The sequence below is a fragment of the Sebastes fasciatus genome, chromosome 19 (genome assembly GCF_043250625.1).
Source record: "Sebastes fasciatus isolate fSebFas1 chromosome 19, fSebFas1.pri, whole genome shotgun sequence".
Taxonomy (NCBI): domain Eukaryota; kingdom Metazoa; phylum Chordata; class Actinopteri; order Perciformes; family Sebastidae; genus Sebastes; species Sebastes fasciatus.
The window spans coordinates 4,147,316-4,166,694 of record NC_133813.1 but is presented as its reverse complement, the minus strand read 5'-3'; the positions used below and the strand labels follow the sequence as shown (position 1 = coordinate 4,166,694).

Here is a 19,379-nt window from a genome sequence, read left to right as displayed (position 1 = left end):
GATAAACAGAGATGTTATGTTACACTTTCAGAATAAAGTGATGAATGAATGACTGAATGAAAAAGGAGACTTAGACACTGTTTCATAACTTTGCGAACAAGAAGTTGCCTGTTCTGAACCTTAGTTGTAAACAACCTTTCACAATGGAGATTTTATTAATACATAAAACAAAAAAGTAAAGTAAGTAAGTAAAGATTTATTTACTATGAGCTATAGCTTTTTTTTTCTTTTTTTTTCAAAACAAAAGTGACAAAGTGATTCACAATAAAAGCATTTAACACAAAAGCAACCTTTTCCTGCCAAATAGGGACATCTGTTATTAATGAGATACTTTAGAAACAAACAAATTGTTGCACTGTTAATTGTAATAATTTAGTTTGCATCTCATTAATAACAGATGTCCCTATTTGGCAGGAAAAGGTCCCTGTTTGTTCTGGTTCTTTCAGACCTCTCTCTTCATCATTAGTGATTGTTTGGTTGCTGTGTGACCCGACGGGAAAGGTGACGTCAGACGACAGGAATGTGTCTCTGCGTGCCGACTGCAGTTGATTAGTGGACCGGGGCATTCCGGACCCTCCGGACTGTGGGGGGCGGGAACTGAACTCACTGTTGAGTTTAACATCCACTGAACTGGTGATGAGCAGCACAAGTAACCCGGAGGAGACACGAGGAACACGGAGAACATAAAGCGGATTAATCGATATTGTTGTTTTTTTGTGTGCCTTTAACATGAATACAATGGGTCCAAAAAGTTTGCTGTTGGTTCTGGTTTCTGCATGTGTTGCCTGGGCTGCAAAAAATAACAGTAAGAAGACTTTAAGTTACTTTCTACTGAATTTAAAACCTGTGAAATATGATTTTAAATGTATGTAACTACAAACTTTGTACAGTAATACATTATAGAAAATGTATGATATGATTTAAGCAGACTGTAGATGCTATTATGATTAATCCATATTTAATCTATAGGAAATTAATCAGTATTTTTATGATAAATAAATAGTTTCAGTAATTTTTCAAGCAGAAATAATGTTAAATTTGATCAAACAAAACGAGACATTTGATGACGTCACCTTTGGGAATTTATTGATAATGAAAATAATGTTGGTTGCTTTTGTGTTTTTATTTTTTTCCCAATTTATTTTTATTATGCAATTTACAGTTCGTAATTACAAAAGTTTATAAACCAATTTTTTAAGTAGTTGAGCTTAGAGATGATCACAATAAGTACACTAAAGGAAACAACTTCAGCATTCAAAATTGAAATAAAATTAAGAAAAGAAAAAAATAATAATAAAAAGAAAGAAAGAAAAAAATTATAAAAAAAATAATATTAATACAAGGAAAAGAAATTAATAATAATAATAAATTAAATAAACAAATAAGTTAATAGAAAAAAAAATGTGTTAGTTGTTGGGTGTGAGAAAAATCGCGTATCGAGATATAATGTTTTGTGATTGATTCCAAAAAAAAACACTACCGATTTTTAAAGGTACTATATGTAACAATTTGTATTAATTGCTTTGTATTGCCATTGTGTGAACAGATTGTAATGTAGACCTTTCACAACTTTCTCAGGTGCCTTTAACAGCCTGTAGACTGATTTCTATGTACATGACTCGGGACGTTTTTGCGTCGTAACGTTAGCTGATGAAATAATTTGCAAATGGCGAGCAAGTTAATATCATGGAGATTGTGACATTACAGATAGTCACGGTGATATAAATGATTGTGATGTAACGTCACTTCACTCTTTTGGCCACTGGAGCCTATATGGAGTGCGAGCAACAGGATGCCGACTGCAGTTCACTTAACGGCCACCGGTGTCATTATTAACGAGGATTTTCTGAAAGTTACATATAGTACCTTTAACATGCAAAGATTAACTCAGTCAATACTTTATTACATTTGCAAAGAGATGTGTTTTCTCAAAGTAGAGCTATGATGTTGGATGTTACTATGATGAATGCAAATACAGATCCCACTGTTCTAATTGCATAAAAAGTATTTTTTTTTACTCAGATTTTATGCATATGGTGGTGTGTTCTTTATACTATGACAGTTTTCCTAAAATTAGATTTCTCAATATATCGCCTTGCTTACAGTATCGCAAAATATATTGAATCTTAACATCTGTATCATGATACCAGATTCTTGCCCTAGTTAGTTGCAGACCTATAATGTATTATAATAGAAAGGGGATGAGAAGAACGATAATTCTTATTATCGATTGATTTGTGGATTTTGATTAGCCTATGAAATGTCAAATAAAAGTGTGAATCTCAACTTCCCAGAGCCCAAGGTGACATCCTCAAATGTCCACAAAACTAAAGGTGTTCAGTTTATAATATAACTCTGGGAAAAGCAACAATTCCTCTCATTTGAGAAACTGAAACATCAGAATATTTGTCTTTTTTTTCATCATTTTTTGCTTGAAAAAGGATTGAAACCATTAATCGCTTATTCAAAAAATATATTTTTTTATTTTCTGTCAATTGGATAATTTATTTAGGGATGCAACTACTATGCCAAGGATTTTCATTATCGATTAAGCTGTTGATCATTTTCTCACCTAACATAATTTCCCAGGGCCCAAGTTGACATATTCAAATTAGTGCTGCTGGGCAATATGACAATATATATCGTCAAAATGATATAAAAATGTCTATCATTTAGATTTTTCAATATCGTTTATTCTTTCGTGATATAGACTAGGCCTGTATTTATTTCTTTTTCTTATAATTTCTTATATTAATTCATTTTAATTTTGCACTCAAGTTCTTCAACTGAGGAAATACTTTTTATTCGTCAAGTATTTTTTACACAGGAGTATACAGAAATAGGCTCTACCATGTGGTTATTTCATATAGTTTATTTATTTATTTATTGAATTATCAGAAAACATGCTATATCATGATATATATATATATATATCGTTATCGAGATATGAACTTATCTATATCGTTATAGAAGATTTTGTCTGTGTCACCCAGCCCAAATTCAAATAGCTTGTTTTTCTGATATTCAGAAAAAAAAAATATTCAGTTTAATATAACAGCAAATATTAACATTTGAAAATCTTAAACCAGTAAAAAAAAAAGATGAATTGATTCTCAAAAACAATAGTTATGTATTATTGTTTCATCTCTATAATAAAAATCACTATCTGAATAAAGTAACCTGTTAATAAACAATCCTTAACCCTGAAACATTTCTCTCTCTCTCTCTCTCTCTCTCTCTCTCTCTCTCTCTCTCTCTCTCTCTCTCTCTCTCTCTCTCTCTCCAGGCAGTTCACGAGGCCGGACCTTTACGATGTTTAAACCTTCAGGCACATATGAACCGATACCTCCGGATTACCTTGATGATTACGACACCGAGTGGAATCGCTCTAGAAGTGTTTGGACGCATAATCGAACCATCCTCATCAGGCCGGACATCTCCGAGGAGGCTCTGCTGTTTCTAAAGAGCCCCATGTCCACCATCCTCATGCCATCCTTCTACACGCTGGTCTGCCTCATCAGCATTCCCATCAACATCTGCGCGGTGCTGGCCTTCGTTCGGAGGATCCGGCCTAAGAAGCCGGCGGCAATCTACATGTTGAACTTGGCCTGTGCTGACCTGGTCTTCGCCGCGCTGCTCCCCTTCAAGATCGCCTACCACTTTGGCGGCAACAACTGGATATTCGGCGAGGTTATGTGCCGCGTGGTCACTGCAGCTTTCTACTGGAACATGTACTGCTCTGTTCTCCTCATCGCCTGCATCAGCGTGGACCGGCTTCTCGCTGTAGTCTACCCTATCGACTCCCTGTCTTGGAGAAAGCCACGGAACGCAACCATAGCCTGTCTCGCCATGTGGATAATATCCTTCGCTGGGTCGGTGCCCCTCGTCCTCTCCGACCAGACCGTCCACCTCAGTCAGTTGGACATCACCACCTGCCATGATGTCCAGTACGCAGATGAGCTGATCTGGCACCACAGGTTCTACTTCATCACCCTCTGCTGCGCCCTCTTCTTCCTGCCTCTGTTGGTCATCGTGGTTTCCTACGCCCGGGTGATCTGGGCGCTGAGCAGACTCTCACGCAGCGTTCCAGGTCGCTCTCGCAGAAGAACCAGAGCGGTGGTGATGGTTTTAACCGTGCTGGTGATGTTTGTGTTGTGTTTCACACCCACAAACTGTCTGCTTCTAGCACACTACCTGCAGTTCAACGAGGGAGTGGAGAGCAGCCGGGAGGCCCCCGATGGCTCCTACGCAGTCTATCTGGTCTTCATGTGTTTGGGGAGTATCAACTGCCTCCTGGATCCTCTGGTCTACTACTTTGGATCATCCCAGTGCCAGAGGGAACTATCCAACGCGCTGAGGTGTCAGAAGATCAAACAGCGCGGTAGCATCAGTCAGTCGTCGTCTAATTCAAGCAGATCCAGCAGCAGAACAATCCTGAAATCCAGCCGCACAGAAAGCTCTAACACAAACAGTCAAGTCACCAAGATGGACCCTTTCCAAGACAACCTCAACAGCCAATACAAGAAGCTGCTGGTCTGATAGAGCAGACGCTAATCAGAGTGACTTAACTGACTGATTTTAAAGTTATGAAACAGTAGAAATATTTTATTATGAAGTCCAAGTAAGCGGTTTATCCTCCTGTGTTTCATGGTTAGAATGAAGGGAGGTAGGGCTGAGCAATATGGCCAAAACTTTTTTATCCCGATATCAGTCATTTCATATCTCGATAACAATATATATCACAATATAGCATGTTTTCTGGTAATTCAATAAATAAAGTTGAAATAACCACACGGTAAAGCTGATTTTTTAATACTCCTGTGTGAATGAAATTCTTGACAAATAAAAAGTATTTTCTAATTTTAAGGAATTGAGTGCAAAATGAACATAACAGTTTTAAGTGAATTTATAAAACAAAAATAAATAAACAAAGACCTAGCCTATATTGTGATTAGGGCTATCAATCGATTAAAATAGTTAATTGCAATTAATCACAAATTAATCACTTTTTTTCTGTTAAAAATGTACCTTAAAGGGAGATTTGTCAAGTATTTATTCATTTATTTATCAACATGGGAGTGGGCAAATATGCTTCTTTATTCAAACGTATGTATATACTGCATATAGCATAAAAAATATGCTCAAATCATAACATGGCAAACTGCAGCCCAACAGGCAACAACAGCTGTCAGTGTGTCAGTGTGCTGACTTGACTATGACTTGCCCCAAACTGCATGTGATTATCATAAAGTGGGCATGTCTGTAAAGGGGAGACTCGTGGGTACCCATAGAACCCATTTACATTCACACATCTGGAGGTCAGAGGTCAAGGGACCCCTTAGAAAATGGCCATGCCAGTTTTTCCATTCCTCGCCAAAATGTTGGTTATCTTGACTCTAGCTTTAAAACTGAGCCCGCTACAACCTTAAAATTGCAAGTAATTATTGGCGTTAAAATGAGTTTGCACTAACGTGTAATTATCGTGTAATCTTTGACAGCGCTAAATGCAATAGAAACGACATAGAAAAATATATACGATAGACATTTTTATATGGTTTTGATGATATATATCGTCATATTGCTCAGCCCTAAAGAGAGGACAACTGAGCCTCTCGTGCCAACAGAAGTAACTAAAAGTCTTGGTTTCATAACAGCAGCTGTGCAATGACAGACGAGCCTTTTCAGTAAAAAGAAAGAGGAAGGAAGTCGAGATTAGATGAGAATGTGCTTTCTAGAACAATTCTGCTGAACCTCTGATACTATGAAACGCTTTTACTTTTGCACTGTACGTGTTAGAGCTTGAGTTTATAAGCTGCATGTGAATCTTTATGCTTTTTTTTGTCATATTTGTTGTTGTATTTTTCCTGTATAGATATGTTTGCTGAACATTTTCCAAAGCTATCAATCATGTCTTACTTTGTACTTTAAGATATATATATTCACCACTTTTTACACCACTTTTAGTGTCTGAATAAATATATTATCATATCATTCTGAAAGTGTTTTAAAGAAGTTGGACGCAGGTCATTCCAATACAAAGCTCCATCAGACCGGAATAACCTTCCTCTTTTTCTGAGATCTATTACCTCTTTCCGTTGCTTTCAATAAATTCAATACCCAACAAACAACAGTAATGGTAGTTTGTTTCTGCTGCTCTCTGCTGGTTGGAGATGTGAAGTACTTTGTGTGTATATGGTATATTCAGTATAAGGCTGTAGTCCAGGTTGATTTCTCCTCGAGCAGGTAGCGCTACTACACTGTTAATAAAAGGTCACCTGAGGGACTCTGACCTCAGCCACCTCTCGTTCACTGTGCATCAGTCTTAGCAGAGTCATGTGATCGTGTGAAGGAACTACTGACTGAATAAAAACATTTTGAATCTCTCAATACGAGCGCAAACAGCTCTCTGTTCTTTTGTTCTTTGGGATGTTATAAATTGTCTGTTCTTCTGCTTTGTGCCTGTTTAGTTAGTTAGTTAGTTAGTTAGACTCAAAGTGCATACATTAAAATAGAAACTGACACTTTTTATAAAAGACAGTTATACCAATGTTTAATGTTTAGTGTTTCCCAACACTAAAACAAGGATTTGACAGTAGCATGATAATGGTGTTTACAATCACTTGTTTGTATCTTGTGCTGCTGCCTATCTCAGCCAGGACTCCCTCAATATCAATCGGACTTCTCGTTAAATAAAATTTTAAATAAAAATCAAGAAAATAATTAATAACCTGAAGCGTGCTTTGTTTTTTATGTTTTTTTAAACTGGCACATTTACAGAAATGTCTATTAATGTGCGCTGTCCCTGTAATTTTAAAGGAACTATTTGTAACTTTCAGAAATGCTTGTTAACAGCGACACCTGTGGCCTTGAAATCAACGAAAGTCAGCGTCGGGCTCGCGCTTGCTCGCTCTAAATATACCTGAACAAGCATCACTCAAAACAGTGAGACGACACACGTCAGCTAAAACCACAATATCACTCTATATTTCAGCTGCTTGGCAGTAATGTTAGCTGACCAGACGAAGGTCTCTCCATGAACATGATTTAGATCTGATCCTAGTGTTGGCTTTTCCTGCCTCAGCGCAGGCTGATGCAGTGGGGCTCTGCAGCGGGGCTCCCTGCTCTCCGCCCGCAGCCGGAGAGAGCAGAGGAGACACTGGCACCCGGTCGGTAACGAGAAGACAACGTAACTCTCTGTAGAGCTCCGTGACTTCACAAGACACGGAAAACCTCTGTTTTAACGTTACTCGCTGAGGAGCTCCGTCAACGCGCGCGCTGTCTGAGTGAAGGCAGGCAGGCAGAGGAGGAGAGGCAGCGGCCACACGCGAACGCGCATATGCGAGCGCGCATGTGTGGCGACCGCCACATTTATACGCTTAAAAAGTTACAAACAGTCCCTTTAAGATGTATAAATAAAAGCAGCAAATCCTCACAGTTGAGAAGCTATAACCTGAGAATGTTAAAAAAAAACTAAATGATTCATTGATCATGAGAATTAATCAGCTAACATTTGTTCATGCACGATCCATATACTGCAACTTATATACATTAAATATGTCCTTATTTGGTGAAATAACAAGATTTTATGGTATTTCCTGTATTTTGTCACCATTAAATGTGCAAGTTTTTGGCAAAGTGAAGACTTCAATGTTATTCCATTTATTGGGTTTTACTGTAATAAGGTCAGAAGAAAAGAAAAGGTTGCTTTTGCTATTATTATTATTATTACATATACAGAGGGGCTCCAAACAACGACTAAGTATACAGCCAGTGGCAACAAAACACAAGTATTTGTATGCATTATTTTAATCCTTTATATGGATTATGTATGCAACAAAGGAGCCCGGCTGGACTTGAACCAGCGTAGAGAAACAAAAGCACAGATGGAGGAAGTCTCATCTTTTTGGGCAACCACACAGTAACCAAACCAAAATATAGGCAATCACCGCCGTGCATATGTTCACATACAGAAGCTTCTGTTCTGCATTCTTCATAATGTCACAAGTAACTGTGACCTACAGGGAAACAGAAGTAGGTCCAACTATGACCTTCATTTTCATTCATTTTTGTTTCATAAATGAGACTAACTCTAAAACTGTAAAACCATTTGAAACCAAGTAAAAGTACAAAAGTATTCACACTAAAATATACTTATACTAAAAGTAAACATACCTGTTTCAGATATTATATTACTGGATTACAATTATTGATGCGTTCAACGTGTTCATCACTTTAATGTTGCAGCTTAATTACGTAATAGTCATACATTCTGTCATTGTGTTATTTATGGATGGAATTATAGTGAAAATAAATTATTATTTTTGCTGGGGACACCCTGGAACCCATATTCTTTATGCTAAATGCAGTACCTGTGAGGGTTTCTGGACAATATCTGTCATTGTTTTGTGTTGTTAATTGATTTACAATAATAAATATACACATACATTTGTATAAAGCAGCATATTTACCCACTTCCATGTCGATAAGAGTATTAAATACTTGACAAATCTCCCTTTAAGGTACATTTTGGACAGATAAAAAATGTCAATGTCAGACAATCATGCAATTAAATATTTTAAACGATTGACAGCCCTAATTAGTTGATTTATATTTTGTATTAATAATATAAATCTGCAAAGAAACTACAGTCAAATAAAAAGTACAATGTCAAGTAAAAAGTACAATATAGTGGAGTGGAAGTATAAAGTAGCAATAAAATGGAAATACTCAAGTAAAGTACCTCAAAGTTGTGCTTGAGTACAGTACTTAAGTAAATGTATTTAATTACGTTCCACCACTAAATACGTAAATAATAAATATAAATAAACAAATAAATAAATATAAATAAATATAAATAAATAAATACAAATAAATAAATAATAATACAAATAAATAAATAAGTAAATAAATAAATAAAAGCCATAGGTGTATAAAACAATCACTCCAGGGCTTGTTTACAGGTATAATAATACTGTTATCTGATAACCTCTTAGATCCCTCTTAATGCATCCATGACTGATCTTTATCAGAGGCTGCTGCACCTCTGCTGCTGCTGAAGGAAGGAGGAAGTGATACTTCCGTCATCAACCTGTGAAGCGCGCCTCGGTTGGCTGCACGAGGTCAGGTGACCTGACACAGGTATCCCTAGCAGCTATATGAAGACAGGTTGGCAGTTTAAACACGGACAGAGAGAGAGAAGAGCAGCCACACCCGCAGACATTACTGCATGTTGTTGATCTGCAGTCATGACTCTGAGGACGCCATGGTTTCACCTGTTCCTCCTTCTCTGTTGGATACAGAGCTGCATGTCAGATATAGGTAAAGTTTCACCTCTTTATTTATATATATGTTGTTTTTAAGGTCTTTAAACGTTCAGATCAGGTAGGATTAGGATCCTAAAAGGTGCTTTACTGAACATACGTCGAATATAGGTCCAGTTTGTTTGATGGTTTTGGCCCTGATGGTCTTTATAGGCTGGATTACCTTTATGAAAAAGCTATATTTTATGAAGTATTTCACTTATATATTTCCCAAGTACTTTATATAGTAAGTATACTAATATCAATGTACTAATAGTATACTTCTTAGGACTAAATTGCCCCACTTTTTAGTTTATAAAAGTATACTTTTAAGTGTACTTTAAGTGTAAGAATAGTAAACTTTGAGTGCACAACTGGTTTATATTTTATTTTGTACTGCAACTATACTATACAGATAGTTTACTAGTTTTATACTTGCAAGTGTACTACTTCAATACTTCTTGGGAATAAATAGGCCCACTTTTTAGTTTATAAAAGTATACTTTTAAGTGTAATAATAGTATACTTTGAGTACACAACTGGTTTACATTTTATTCTGTACTACAACTATACTATAAACATTTAGATAGTTTACTAGTTTTTTACTAAGTATAATACTTTAATACTTCTTGGTGCTAAATAGGCCCATTTTTTAGTTTATAAAAGTATACTTTTAAGTGTAAGTATTGTACTGTTGTTTACTAGTTTTACACTAGTACCCCACTTTTTAGTTTATGAAAGTGTACTTTAAAATATACTCTCAATAAACTACTAGTTAGAAAAGTTATTTTTATACTGCAAGTTTACAGAAAAGTCTACTTAGCTTATGCTTGTACTTGTAATCTTTTGATCAATATATATTTAAGAAAAGTATGTTACTTGTAATATAAAAGGTATTTAACTAGTAGTTTACTGAATATACGTTAAAGAGCACTTTAATAAACTATAAACTGGGCTACAAGTATACTTACAAGTATACTTTTGTTAAGCATTTCTCTGATGAGTATAAATAGTAAACTGAAAGTATACTCTTATTTTATGTTTAAAAGAAGTTTACTAATATCACACTTGAATAAACTTCATTTTGGTAAGGGAAGTCTGTCAGAAGTAGTTTGATCACTCCTAATAAAAGTGTATGTAAAGTGAGTCGTAGTCGTTAAGATGACTCATAACTCAAAGGTATAATTATAAATGGAAAACAGGGCAAAGTGCTCACAGCTGCAGGGAGTATATTTACTAAAGGCTATTTAAGTACAAATACTGGAGTATTCCCATTTTATGCAGCTTTATACTTCTACTCTACTACATCTGAGAGGTAAAGGTTGTACTTTTTATTTGTCTGACAGCTTTAGGTACTTTACAGATTCCAATTTTTCATCCCCGTCCTGTCCAGTGAAAACCAGGTGTCTCCAGATGTGTTGATGTTTGTGATGAACTGAAGGATGAATTGATCCTTTATGTGTTGAGAAAATCCTCCTCCGTCTTCAGCTAAATAAACTCTTTAAAAAAGCCAGTTTAAAAAAACATCTACAGCAGAGAAATGCAACATATACATTAATGCAGCAGTAACATTTATCCAGAATCATCATATATAATAGTAAAACTCTGACACACAGCACAATGAGTACTTTCACTTTTGATACTTAAAGTAAATGTTGCTGATACATGTGAAAGTTATTTGTGACTGTTTTCTGGTCTATAAAATTTCAGAAAATGGTGATAAATATTAATCGGTGTTTCCCAAAGCCCAAGATGACGTCCTCTAATGTCTTGTTTTGTCCACGACTCAAAGATATTCAGTTTACTGTCATAGAGGAGTAAAGAAATCAGAAAATATTCACATTTAAGAAGCTGCAATCAGAGAATTTAGATTTTTTTTTTGTTATTAAAAAAATTACTTAAATCGATTATCAAAATAGTTGGCGATTAATTTAACAGTTGTCAACTAATCGATTAATCGTTGCAGCTCTATTATAGAATATGATGCATTACTGTATATTAAACCAGCCAACAAACTGCAACATACACATTAATGCAGCAGTAATATTAATCCAGCTGCCGGAGACGATTTTACTGCACAATCTATACTTTTACTTTAAGTACTTAAAGCAAATCTTGCTGATACATACTTTTACTTAAGTAAGGTTTTTAATGCTTGACTTTTACCTGTAGTGGAATATTTTCACAGTGTCATACTTTTACGTCAGTAAAAGATATGAATACTTCTTCCACCACTGGCTGAGTTTCACATGTAGGTAAATTTGTAGTATGTTCCTGCTGTAAACCTGTTGCACTTCTGCTTTTCATATATTTTCATGTCATGATTAGAGATAGCTGGGAAAGGCTTCAGTGGTACAGAGACACCCGAAGGGGTTTTGGTCAGAGACGTTCCCGAACAAGTCCTGACCAGCCGTCTGACGACCGTCTTCCTCCCAGTCGTCTACATCATCGTGTTCGCTGTGGGGCTGCCCACCAACGGTCTGGCCATCTGGGTGTTCCTCTTCAGGACCAAGAACAAGCACCCGGCGTCCATCTACATGGCCAACCTGGCTCTGGCTGACCTGCTCTTTGTCATCTGGGTGCCCTTAAAAATAGCGTACCACTTCAACGGCAACGACTGGATCTACGGCGAAGCGTTATGCAAAGTGCTGGTGGCGTTTTTCTACGGCAACATGTACTGCTCCATCGCCTTCATCGCCTGTATAAGTGTTCAGCGCTACTGGGCCGTGGTCTACCCGCTTTCCCAGAGGCAGAGGAGCAACCGCATGGCTATCGGCGTCTCCGTGGCGGTCTGGGTGGTGGTCTGGCTCGTCACCATCCCTCTCTACCTGTATGACCAAGAGGTGCGCGTAAGAAACCTCGGCATCCTCACCTGCCATGACGTCACCAGGCCCAGTCAGAGGAAAATAGCAGCAGGCTACTTCCTGACGATGGGAATTGTTGGATTTGTCGTTCCCACCATCGTGTGCATCGTATCCTACGTTCTCATGCTCAAAGCTCTCAGGAACAGCATGGCGGACCCCGCCATCGCCAAGAAGCGCCGGAAGGCCGTGGTCTTGATCGTCACCGTGCTGGTGATGTTTTTAGTGTGCTTCACCCCCAGTAACATCATGCTGCTGGTGCACTACAGCCTCCTGTTGCGCGAGGTTGGCGACAACTCTTACGCATTCTACATCACCACGCTGTGCTTGGCGAGTCTCAACTGCTGCATCGACCCTTTTATTTACTACTTCATCTCTGAGGACTTCAGGGAGCACGTGAAGAACACGTTCCTGTGCAGGAGTGAGAGGACGGTGGAGAGGATGAGGGTCTCCTTCAGCGCTCTCAAGTTCTCCAAGAAGAACAACGTATATACGTCTGATTCAGGGAACACTCGCAGCACTGATTGCTGATTCCTCCCCATTCAACTCCCCTCAGGGCTAATATAACATGAATTCCTTTACTGTGACTTCGTCCATCTCTGTGAGGAAACTTTGGAGAGTCGTCTGTGGTGAAGACCTCCTGGAAGCTTTCGAGCTGTCTAAGTTACTGCTTTTTTAAAATTTTGTAAATACATTTTTTATTTTTATATATATATATTTGATGATACAACTGATATTTAATGCACTTTGCTCGATGCAGTTTTATTTGATTTCATAGCGACATGAGTGATTGAACCTTAGTAGCTTTTAATGTGTTTGATATTTTATTCCACGCTGTAATTTTATTTAGATTAATTCTTCGTCAGCGTTTTGACGTGCCAGAAGATTAAAGATGATACGAGCTTGACATTATGTATATATCGTGTATGATTTTAAATAATCATTTTAATTGTATAACTATATTTTAAAGTTTGTCAATAAAAGTAAATGTACAACCTGCAGATCTTGAAAAGTCTCAACTCAACAACAAAAACGAAAAAGGTCTTAGAAGATATAAAAAGTCTTAATTTACAAATGTCTTAAATATTTATTAATTATATATTATTATATTTAATTATATTTCTTGCCTGCCATAGGCAGTAATGTTAGCTATACAATAATTTTGTATCTGTTTTTCTCAGGAGATGTTATACATCTATAAACTAAAAGTTTGCTTGTTGTGATGGTGGATTGTTTCTGCAGGAAGCTGCGCAGGAATCATTTTAATACCATCAGACCTGCAGGAAACACGGTAACTACGGCAGCTACAAGGAATCAACTTATAATGGACAAGTGTTGGTTTTAGCATAAACTTTTAATTATTGTTTTATACTACTGGGAAGCACTTAAAAAAGTGATGTAATGATGAATAATTCTAGGCTGCCGGTATGATTCTGAAACAGATATTAAATTGCATTCTATGGTTTTAAAAAGGCCTTAAGTCTTAAATTTTACTTGGTGAACTTTCACCCTTCACTTGACATTTACTCTGCCTGTGTTGTCAGGAAGGCAGCTGGAAAGGTCAAACTGCATGTTCCTTATTTTCAAAACAATCCTCGTTCATTGTGTAGGTCCTCCAAAAGCCAGATCAACACCATTGGATGCCACATATTACAGTAAATGATTTGGTCAGTGACTGGCATGATGTCTCTTTCTATCCCCAACAATAGGAAATACTTTGGTGAAACAAACTCACTTTAAAAATCCACTTCTTTTATTGAAATGGTATTAGAAGTCCTCCTAAAGTGGAAATGTATTTCATCAGGCCTTCAGAGCCAAAACACCCTATAGGTGGGATGTATTAAACTTTACAAAGGAAGCTAGAAAAACTGTATTTTTGTTGTAGTTGTCAACAAAACGGGTCAAGAGAGTTGTATAAAATAGTTTCCCTGGAGTGAAATATATCTTATAATGTTTTATACTTTAATAACCTGAAAGAATCTTTCCATACTGAGATCTTTTCTTGTTTCGACTCCTGCAGCTCTGTATTTTTAATGCCTCAAAGGTCTTTTACAGAATGATTTACAGATTCTTACAGGAGTAAAAGAAACTGTACATGAACACATCACTCAGTTACATATTTACACCGGTTACTGTCAGTGTTGTTTTTTATGATGATCGTTTTACATGAGCAGTTGAGACGCAATGAGAGATCACATCTTAAAACTACCAGATGATTTTACACAAACTTTTATTCCCTAAAGAACACCAACAGTCATACGAAATGAGAAAGATGGCCTGTATAAAGGTCGTTCATACCAGAGGATATTTAGTCTAATAAGGTTCATAAATTAGTCCATAATACCTAAACCATCCTCATGGAATGGTAACAGTTTCTTATATTTATTTATTTACAGTTTTTTGTAGTAATATGTTGAAGACCTGAAAAGTTTTCACCTAAAAAGTAAATCAATTAATAAATAAATAAATGTCATCAGCGTCGTCAAAATTAAATAAAAATAAAAATAACAGATTTTATAAATAAAAATAAATAATAAAATATATGTATACATAGTCTATTAAAATGTATTAAAATGTACTCTTTTATATATATATATTAATATAATTATTAATGGAGTATAATCTGCATACCGCTATATATGTAGAGGACCAAAAGAGTTCTGCTGCAGGAAATTGTGAAATAGTTGAAATAATGTTTCTGTCTGTTGCTGCAACATTTAACACACCTGAAAAGTAAAAAAATAAATAAATAAATAAAATAAGTGTCATCAGCAGAATTAAATAAATATATGTGAGGTGTTTTATAAAAAAAATAATAATACAAATATATATATATATTATATTAGAATATATTAAAATCTACTCTATTATATATATTAATATTATTATTAATAGACTCTTCTTGGAGAGTTCATGGAAACCTGTGAAGGAAAACTACCAACAGGTGGGCGGGTCATAGATGACGTAAGCATCGTACCAACAGGTAGTCTCGGGGTGTGTCCTCATTTCCGTCAAGGTTGCAGGACATTTAAGAAGTTGCTGGAGGGAGAGGCAGTTAAAGACGAGTACAACTGAGCGTGTAAAGTACACAGACATGGATTTAACTCGGTTATTGACTCTGCTGCTGCTTTTCTGCTGCTTTTCTGCCTCTAATGCTGCAGGTAAGACCGGAAGTCCTCTGTTTTATTGTGTCGCAGATACCGAGCTAATGAGACAATAGACTCATCCAAAGAGAGTTTATTAACACAGAAATACTCTGTCAATATTTATCTATAATAAGATAAATGTTTTAAAACATTGTTGTCATAATTAGAGAGACTTTTTTGACTGAATTGTGACTTTGGGTGGTGGTCAGCTCCCAAAACAGACAGGTGTGTCAGGAAATGTAGGTAAAAAAATTATATATATATCAAGAATATTTAATACAGGTATCATGTAACCTCTTGAGATCACTTTAGCTCTATTATTATTGTTATTTTTATTATTATTAGCTTATATTGCGCTTCTTCAGCTACAGTAATAAGGTTTATAGGATAGCTATTTGTATGAGGGCTGCAATTAATAATTGTTTTTATGTCATTATAGACTCCTCTGTTATATATTGTATCTTTTAACCTAAAAAGACAATAATGAAAAATGCTAGAGGTGATGTTTTCAAATATCTTGTTCTGTCCTCCTAAACGTATAGACCTGAAGATAGTTTGTCAGATAGTAGATTTTGATAATGATATAAAGCAGCAAATCCTAACTTTTGAGAAGCTGGAAATATTTAATATATATTTATAAATATTTTTATATATATAAATATATTTGTGTGTGTGTATATATATATATATTTATATATTTATTTTTTTATTATAATTTTTTTTGATGATTGACTAATTATCAAAATAGTTAACAATTAATATTTTGTCTGGTTGGAAAAATTGCTTAATCAATAATCATTTCAGTCCTAATACTTCTTTAAACCTGTCATATTGTCTTAGGTAAAGGACGAGGGTACTTCGGAGTTAAGGACCCTGAAAACTCAGATCAAGTTGTTGTGAGCCCGGCAGTAGCTATCGCGCTGAAGAGTAAGCTCACCACAGTCTTCCTCCCGATCGTCTACATCATCGTGTTCGCGGTGGGACTTCCTGCCAACGGCATGGCCATCTGGGTGTTCCTCTTCAGGACCAAGAAGAAGCACCCGTCGTCCATCTACATGGCCAACTTGGCTCTGGCCGACCTGCTTTTCGTCATTTGGACGCCGCTAAAGATCTCCTACCATTTCAACGGCAACAACTGGATCTACGGCGAGCCGCTGTGCAAAGTCCTCGTGAGCTTCTTCTACGGCAACATGTACTGCTCCATCCTCTTCATCGCCTGCCTCAGCTTGCAGAGGTACTGGGTGGTGGCCCACCCTCTGTCCCAGCATAAGAGGAACAACAAAGTGGCCATCGGTGTCTGCGTGGCCATCTGGGCGTTCATCTGGCTCACCAGCACGCCTCTGTACCTGTACGACCACACCGCCAAGCTCAAAGACCCCAACATCACCACCTGCCACGATGTCAACGTTATAGTGGACCCCCTCAACCCGTTCCCGTCCGTGCAGCTCCCCTACTACTATTTCATCTTCATGGGTTTGGTGGTGTTCCTCATTCCCTGTATAGTGATCGTCGTGGCCTATGTTCTGCTACTCAAGGCTCTGGGGAACAGCATGGAGGACAGCGCGGCCGGCAAGAACCGCAAGAAAGCCGTGGTGTTGATCGTGATCGTCCTGGTGACGTTCGTCCTGTGTTTCATCCCCAGTAACATCATGCTGGTGGTGCACTACTCCCTACTGAAGGACGGAGTGGAGAACAACGGCTACGGCTTCTACATCTCCACGTTGTGCTTGGCCAGCCTCAACAGCTGCCTGGACCCGTTCATCTACTACTACGTGTCCGAGGACTTCAGGAACCACGTGAAGAACACTCTGCGGTGCAGGAGCGCAAGGACTGTGGAGAGGATGAGGGTTTCATTCAGCTCCATGAAATACTCCAGGAAGACAAAGTCATTCATGTCGGATAGTGGGAACACGCAGAGCAGCAGCTGTTAGAGATCAGATCCATATAAAGGAGAGACACTGATGGGATATCATGCCTGTTGTTTGCAAAACACGGCATCGCCACGCAGACCCTGTGGCGCTGAGACACAGTAGATAGGTCTGTAATAATGGACATAAAGGCCCATCAGTCATAACCACATAACCTCAACACATCAGACAACCAAAGATGAACTGTGAAGATAATTGTGCTGGGATGCGAGCGGAGTACATTTTAAGATGTATATGACTACATTATGAACTGTTGTTTAGTGTTCAAATGTGAAACATGAACACATATTTTCATTTTTTTTAATATATGTATATATAATTGGAGAAAAAGCCTGTTAAAGACTGATATTTAGCTGCACAAAATGTGTTTTTTTCCAAAGATTGTGACTAGTTAACTGCACTGAAGACCATTTAAAGCAAATGAACATCTGTAATGCATAAACCAGATGTGTTCAGAGGAATAGATCAAGTGAAACTTCAGTCAAATCATCAACTTTAATATGAATTCCTGTTTTTATATCTTGCCTATTCGGCACATTCCTGCAGCCAACATGTTTTTATCCCGTCCTTTTAAACCACATGTTTTAAATTGTTGATATACTTTAAAGTTTTAAGTTTGATGAGAAACAAGGTGGCACTGTTACATAGTTTCTTAAATAAATGATAAAACAACAGGATGTAGTTTCTGTGAAACTCTTTTTTAATATTGCGTAACTGATTGAATTCCTTTGTGGAGTGAGTCACCGGTCTCATTTACACCACGCAGCCGGAGAGGGACGTAGACTCATTGTCATGGATCACTCTCATCGCCTTGAGGAATTCATGGAATGTGTTTTTAGTGTTAGAAAAGTGCACAAACCAGTTTTATTTTAATTTTAAACAAGTATTTTAATGTTTACATAGTTAGTGTTTAATCACACTGTTTTCTGAAGGAACAGCCAGAAAAAAAGTGTGTCAGAGCGGAGGGGGTTAAAGAATGTGTAGGAGCGTGATGAGGCGTGTTGTGAGGATGACCTAAAACAGGTCGTCCTCACACTATAGATTCAGTGTCCCGCCACGTTTCACCTGCATGTGAAACATTCAACACTTTTCCATTTGTTATTTATCGATTCACACAACACCTTTCCCTTTTGATAGTTGACTTAAATGCAGCCCTCTTCTTGATTTGTATTAAATACCAGCCATGCCGTGTTTAAGCCATACGTTTGATTTTCAGTTCAAATCTCCTCACATTCTCTCCTAAAAGACAATATGCTGTCAACAGAGGGGTATTGTGAACCAAAGTGAATGCTCTTTGTCTTTTATCTGTAGATAAGAAGTAAATGAAGTGGTGTTTTTCAGGCAACAGCCCCACCCAAAGAGTCCTCCCCCTTCCCCCCAGGTACGCACACACACTGTGAAGGGTGATAAAGCTTCCTGTTTAATGACTGGTTGAGGCGGAGGTAAATGATTGGCATGTGGGTGTCATCTTACCTTTTGTCAGCACTCAGAGTGGAATAGCTTCTTTTCTCATGCTGAAGACGGAGCCACTCCCTTTCCATGATACATTTACACAGTTTACACACCATGTGACCAGGGCAAACAGGAACGCTCATGAAGGTCGCTTTGTTTAGAAACAAATAACACATGATTCATATCTAAACAAAGTGACCTGAGGCTGTAAAGGATAACTTATAATAAAATACAGGGGAAGAATTATAGAAGGGAAAAAGAGTAATTTAAGAGCCGTAAAATGATTAAGTCAACACAGAAACTTTGGTTATGTTTTGTAAAAGATAATTTGTTTCTTAAAGATTTGGGTACATCATTTATGCAAGGAGTGATACTTCCTGTAGCAGAATGCACGACCATGAATGATAATTGAAAGGCACATTACTTAAAGCTGCAGTAGTCAGTATATTTGTGGCATCATTGGGCAAAGATGTCATAATAACCTTTGAGCATATTGTAATTTTAAGTGTTCTGAGAGATAACTAGACTTCTGCACCTCCTTATGGCTCTGTTTTCAGGCTTTAGAAAATCTAGCCCGTGACTCACAGATCATTTCACTGAGAGAGCGTTCCTATTGGCTGTGCTCCGGTCATGTGATCAGAACTTGGCGTTCCTTCATCAGATTTCACAATGACGGCGGCGGCGGCACATTTT

General features: G+C 37.3%; 3 protein-coding genes across 3 annotated transcripts; all 3 read left to right on the top strand.

Annotated features, from left to right (window-relative positions):
• Positions 1 to 578: 578 nt before the first annotated feature.
• On the top strand, positions 579 to 4,691 carry LOC141757017 (proteinase-activated receptor 1-like). Its single transcript, XM_074617170.1, has 2 exons — positions 579 to 805; positions 3,287 to 4,691. The coding sequence occupies exons 1-2, from the start codon at positions 730 to 732 to the stop codon at positions 4,537 to 4,539; spliced, it is 1,329 nt and encodes a 442-aa protein (XP_074473271.1). The 5' UTR covers positions 579 to 729; the 3' UTR covers positions 4,540 to 4,691.
• Positions 4,692 to 9,164: 4,473 nt separating this feature from the next.
• Positions 9,165 to 13,161, top strand: f2rl1.1 (coagulation factor II (thrombin) receptor-like 1, tandem duplicate 1). Its single transcript, XM_074617981.1, has 2 exons — positions 9,165 to 9,318; positions 11,628 to 13,161. The coding sequence occupies exons 1-2, from the start codon at positions 9,246 to 9,248 to the stop codon at positions 12,689 to 12,691; spliced, it is 1,137 nt and encodes a 378-aa protein (XP_074474082.1). The 5' UTR covers positions 9,165 to 9,245; the 3' UTR covers positions 12,692 to 13,161.
• Positions 13,162 to 15,138: 1,977 nt separating this feature from the next.
• Positions 15,139 to 17,908, top strand: f2rl1.2 (coagulation factor II (thrombin) receptor-like 1, tandem duplicate 2). Its single transcript, XM_074617820.1, has 2 exons — positions 15,139 to 15,321; positions 16,147 to 17,908. Exons 1-2 carry the CDS (start codon positions 15,255 to 15,257, stop codon positions 17,235 to 17,237), a joined length of 1,158 nt encoding a protein of 385 aa, XP_074473921.1. The 5' UTR covers positions 15,139 to 15,254; the 3' UTR covers positions 17,238 to 17,908.
• The last annotated feature ends 1,471 nt before the right edge of the window (positions 17,909 to 19,379 follow it).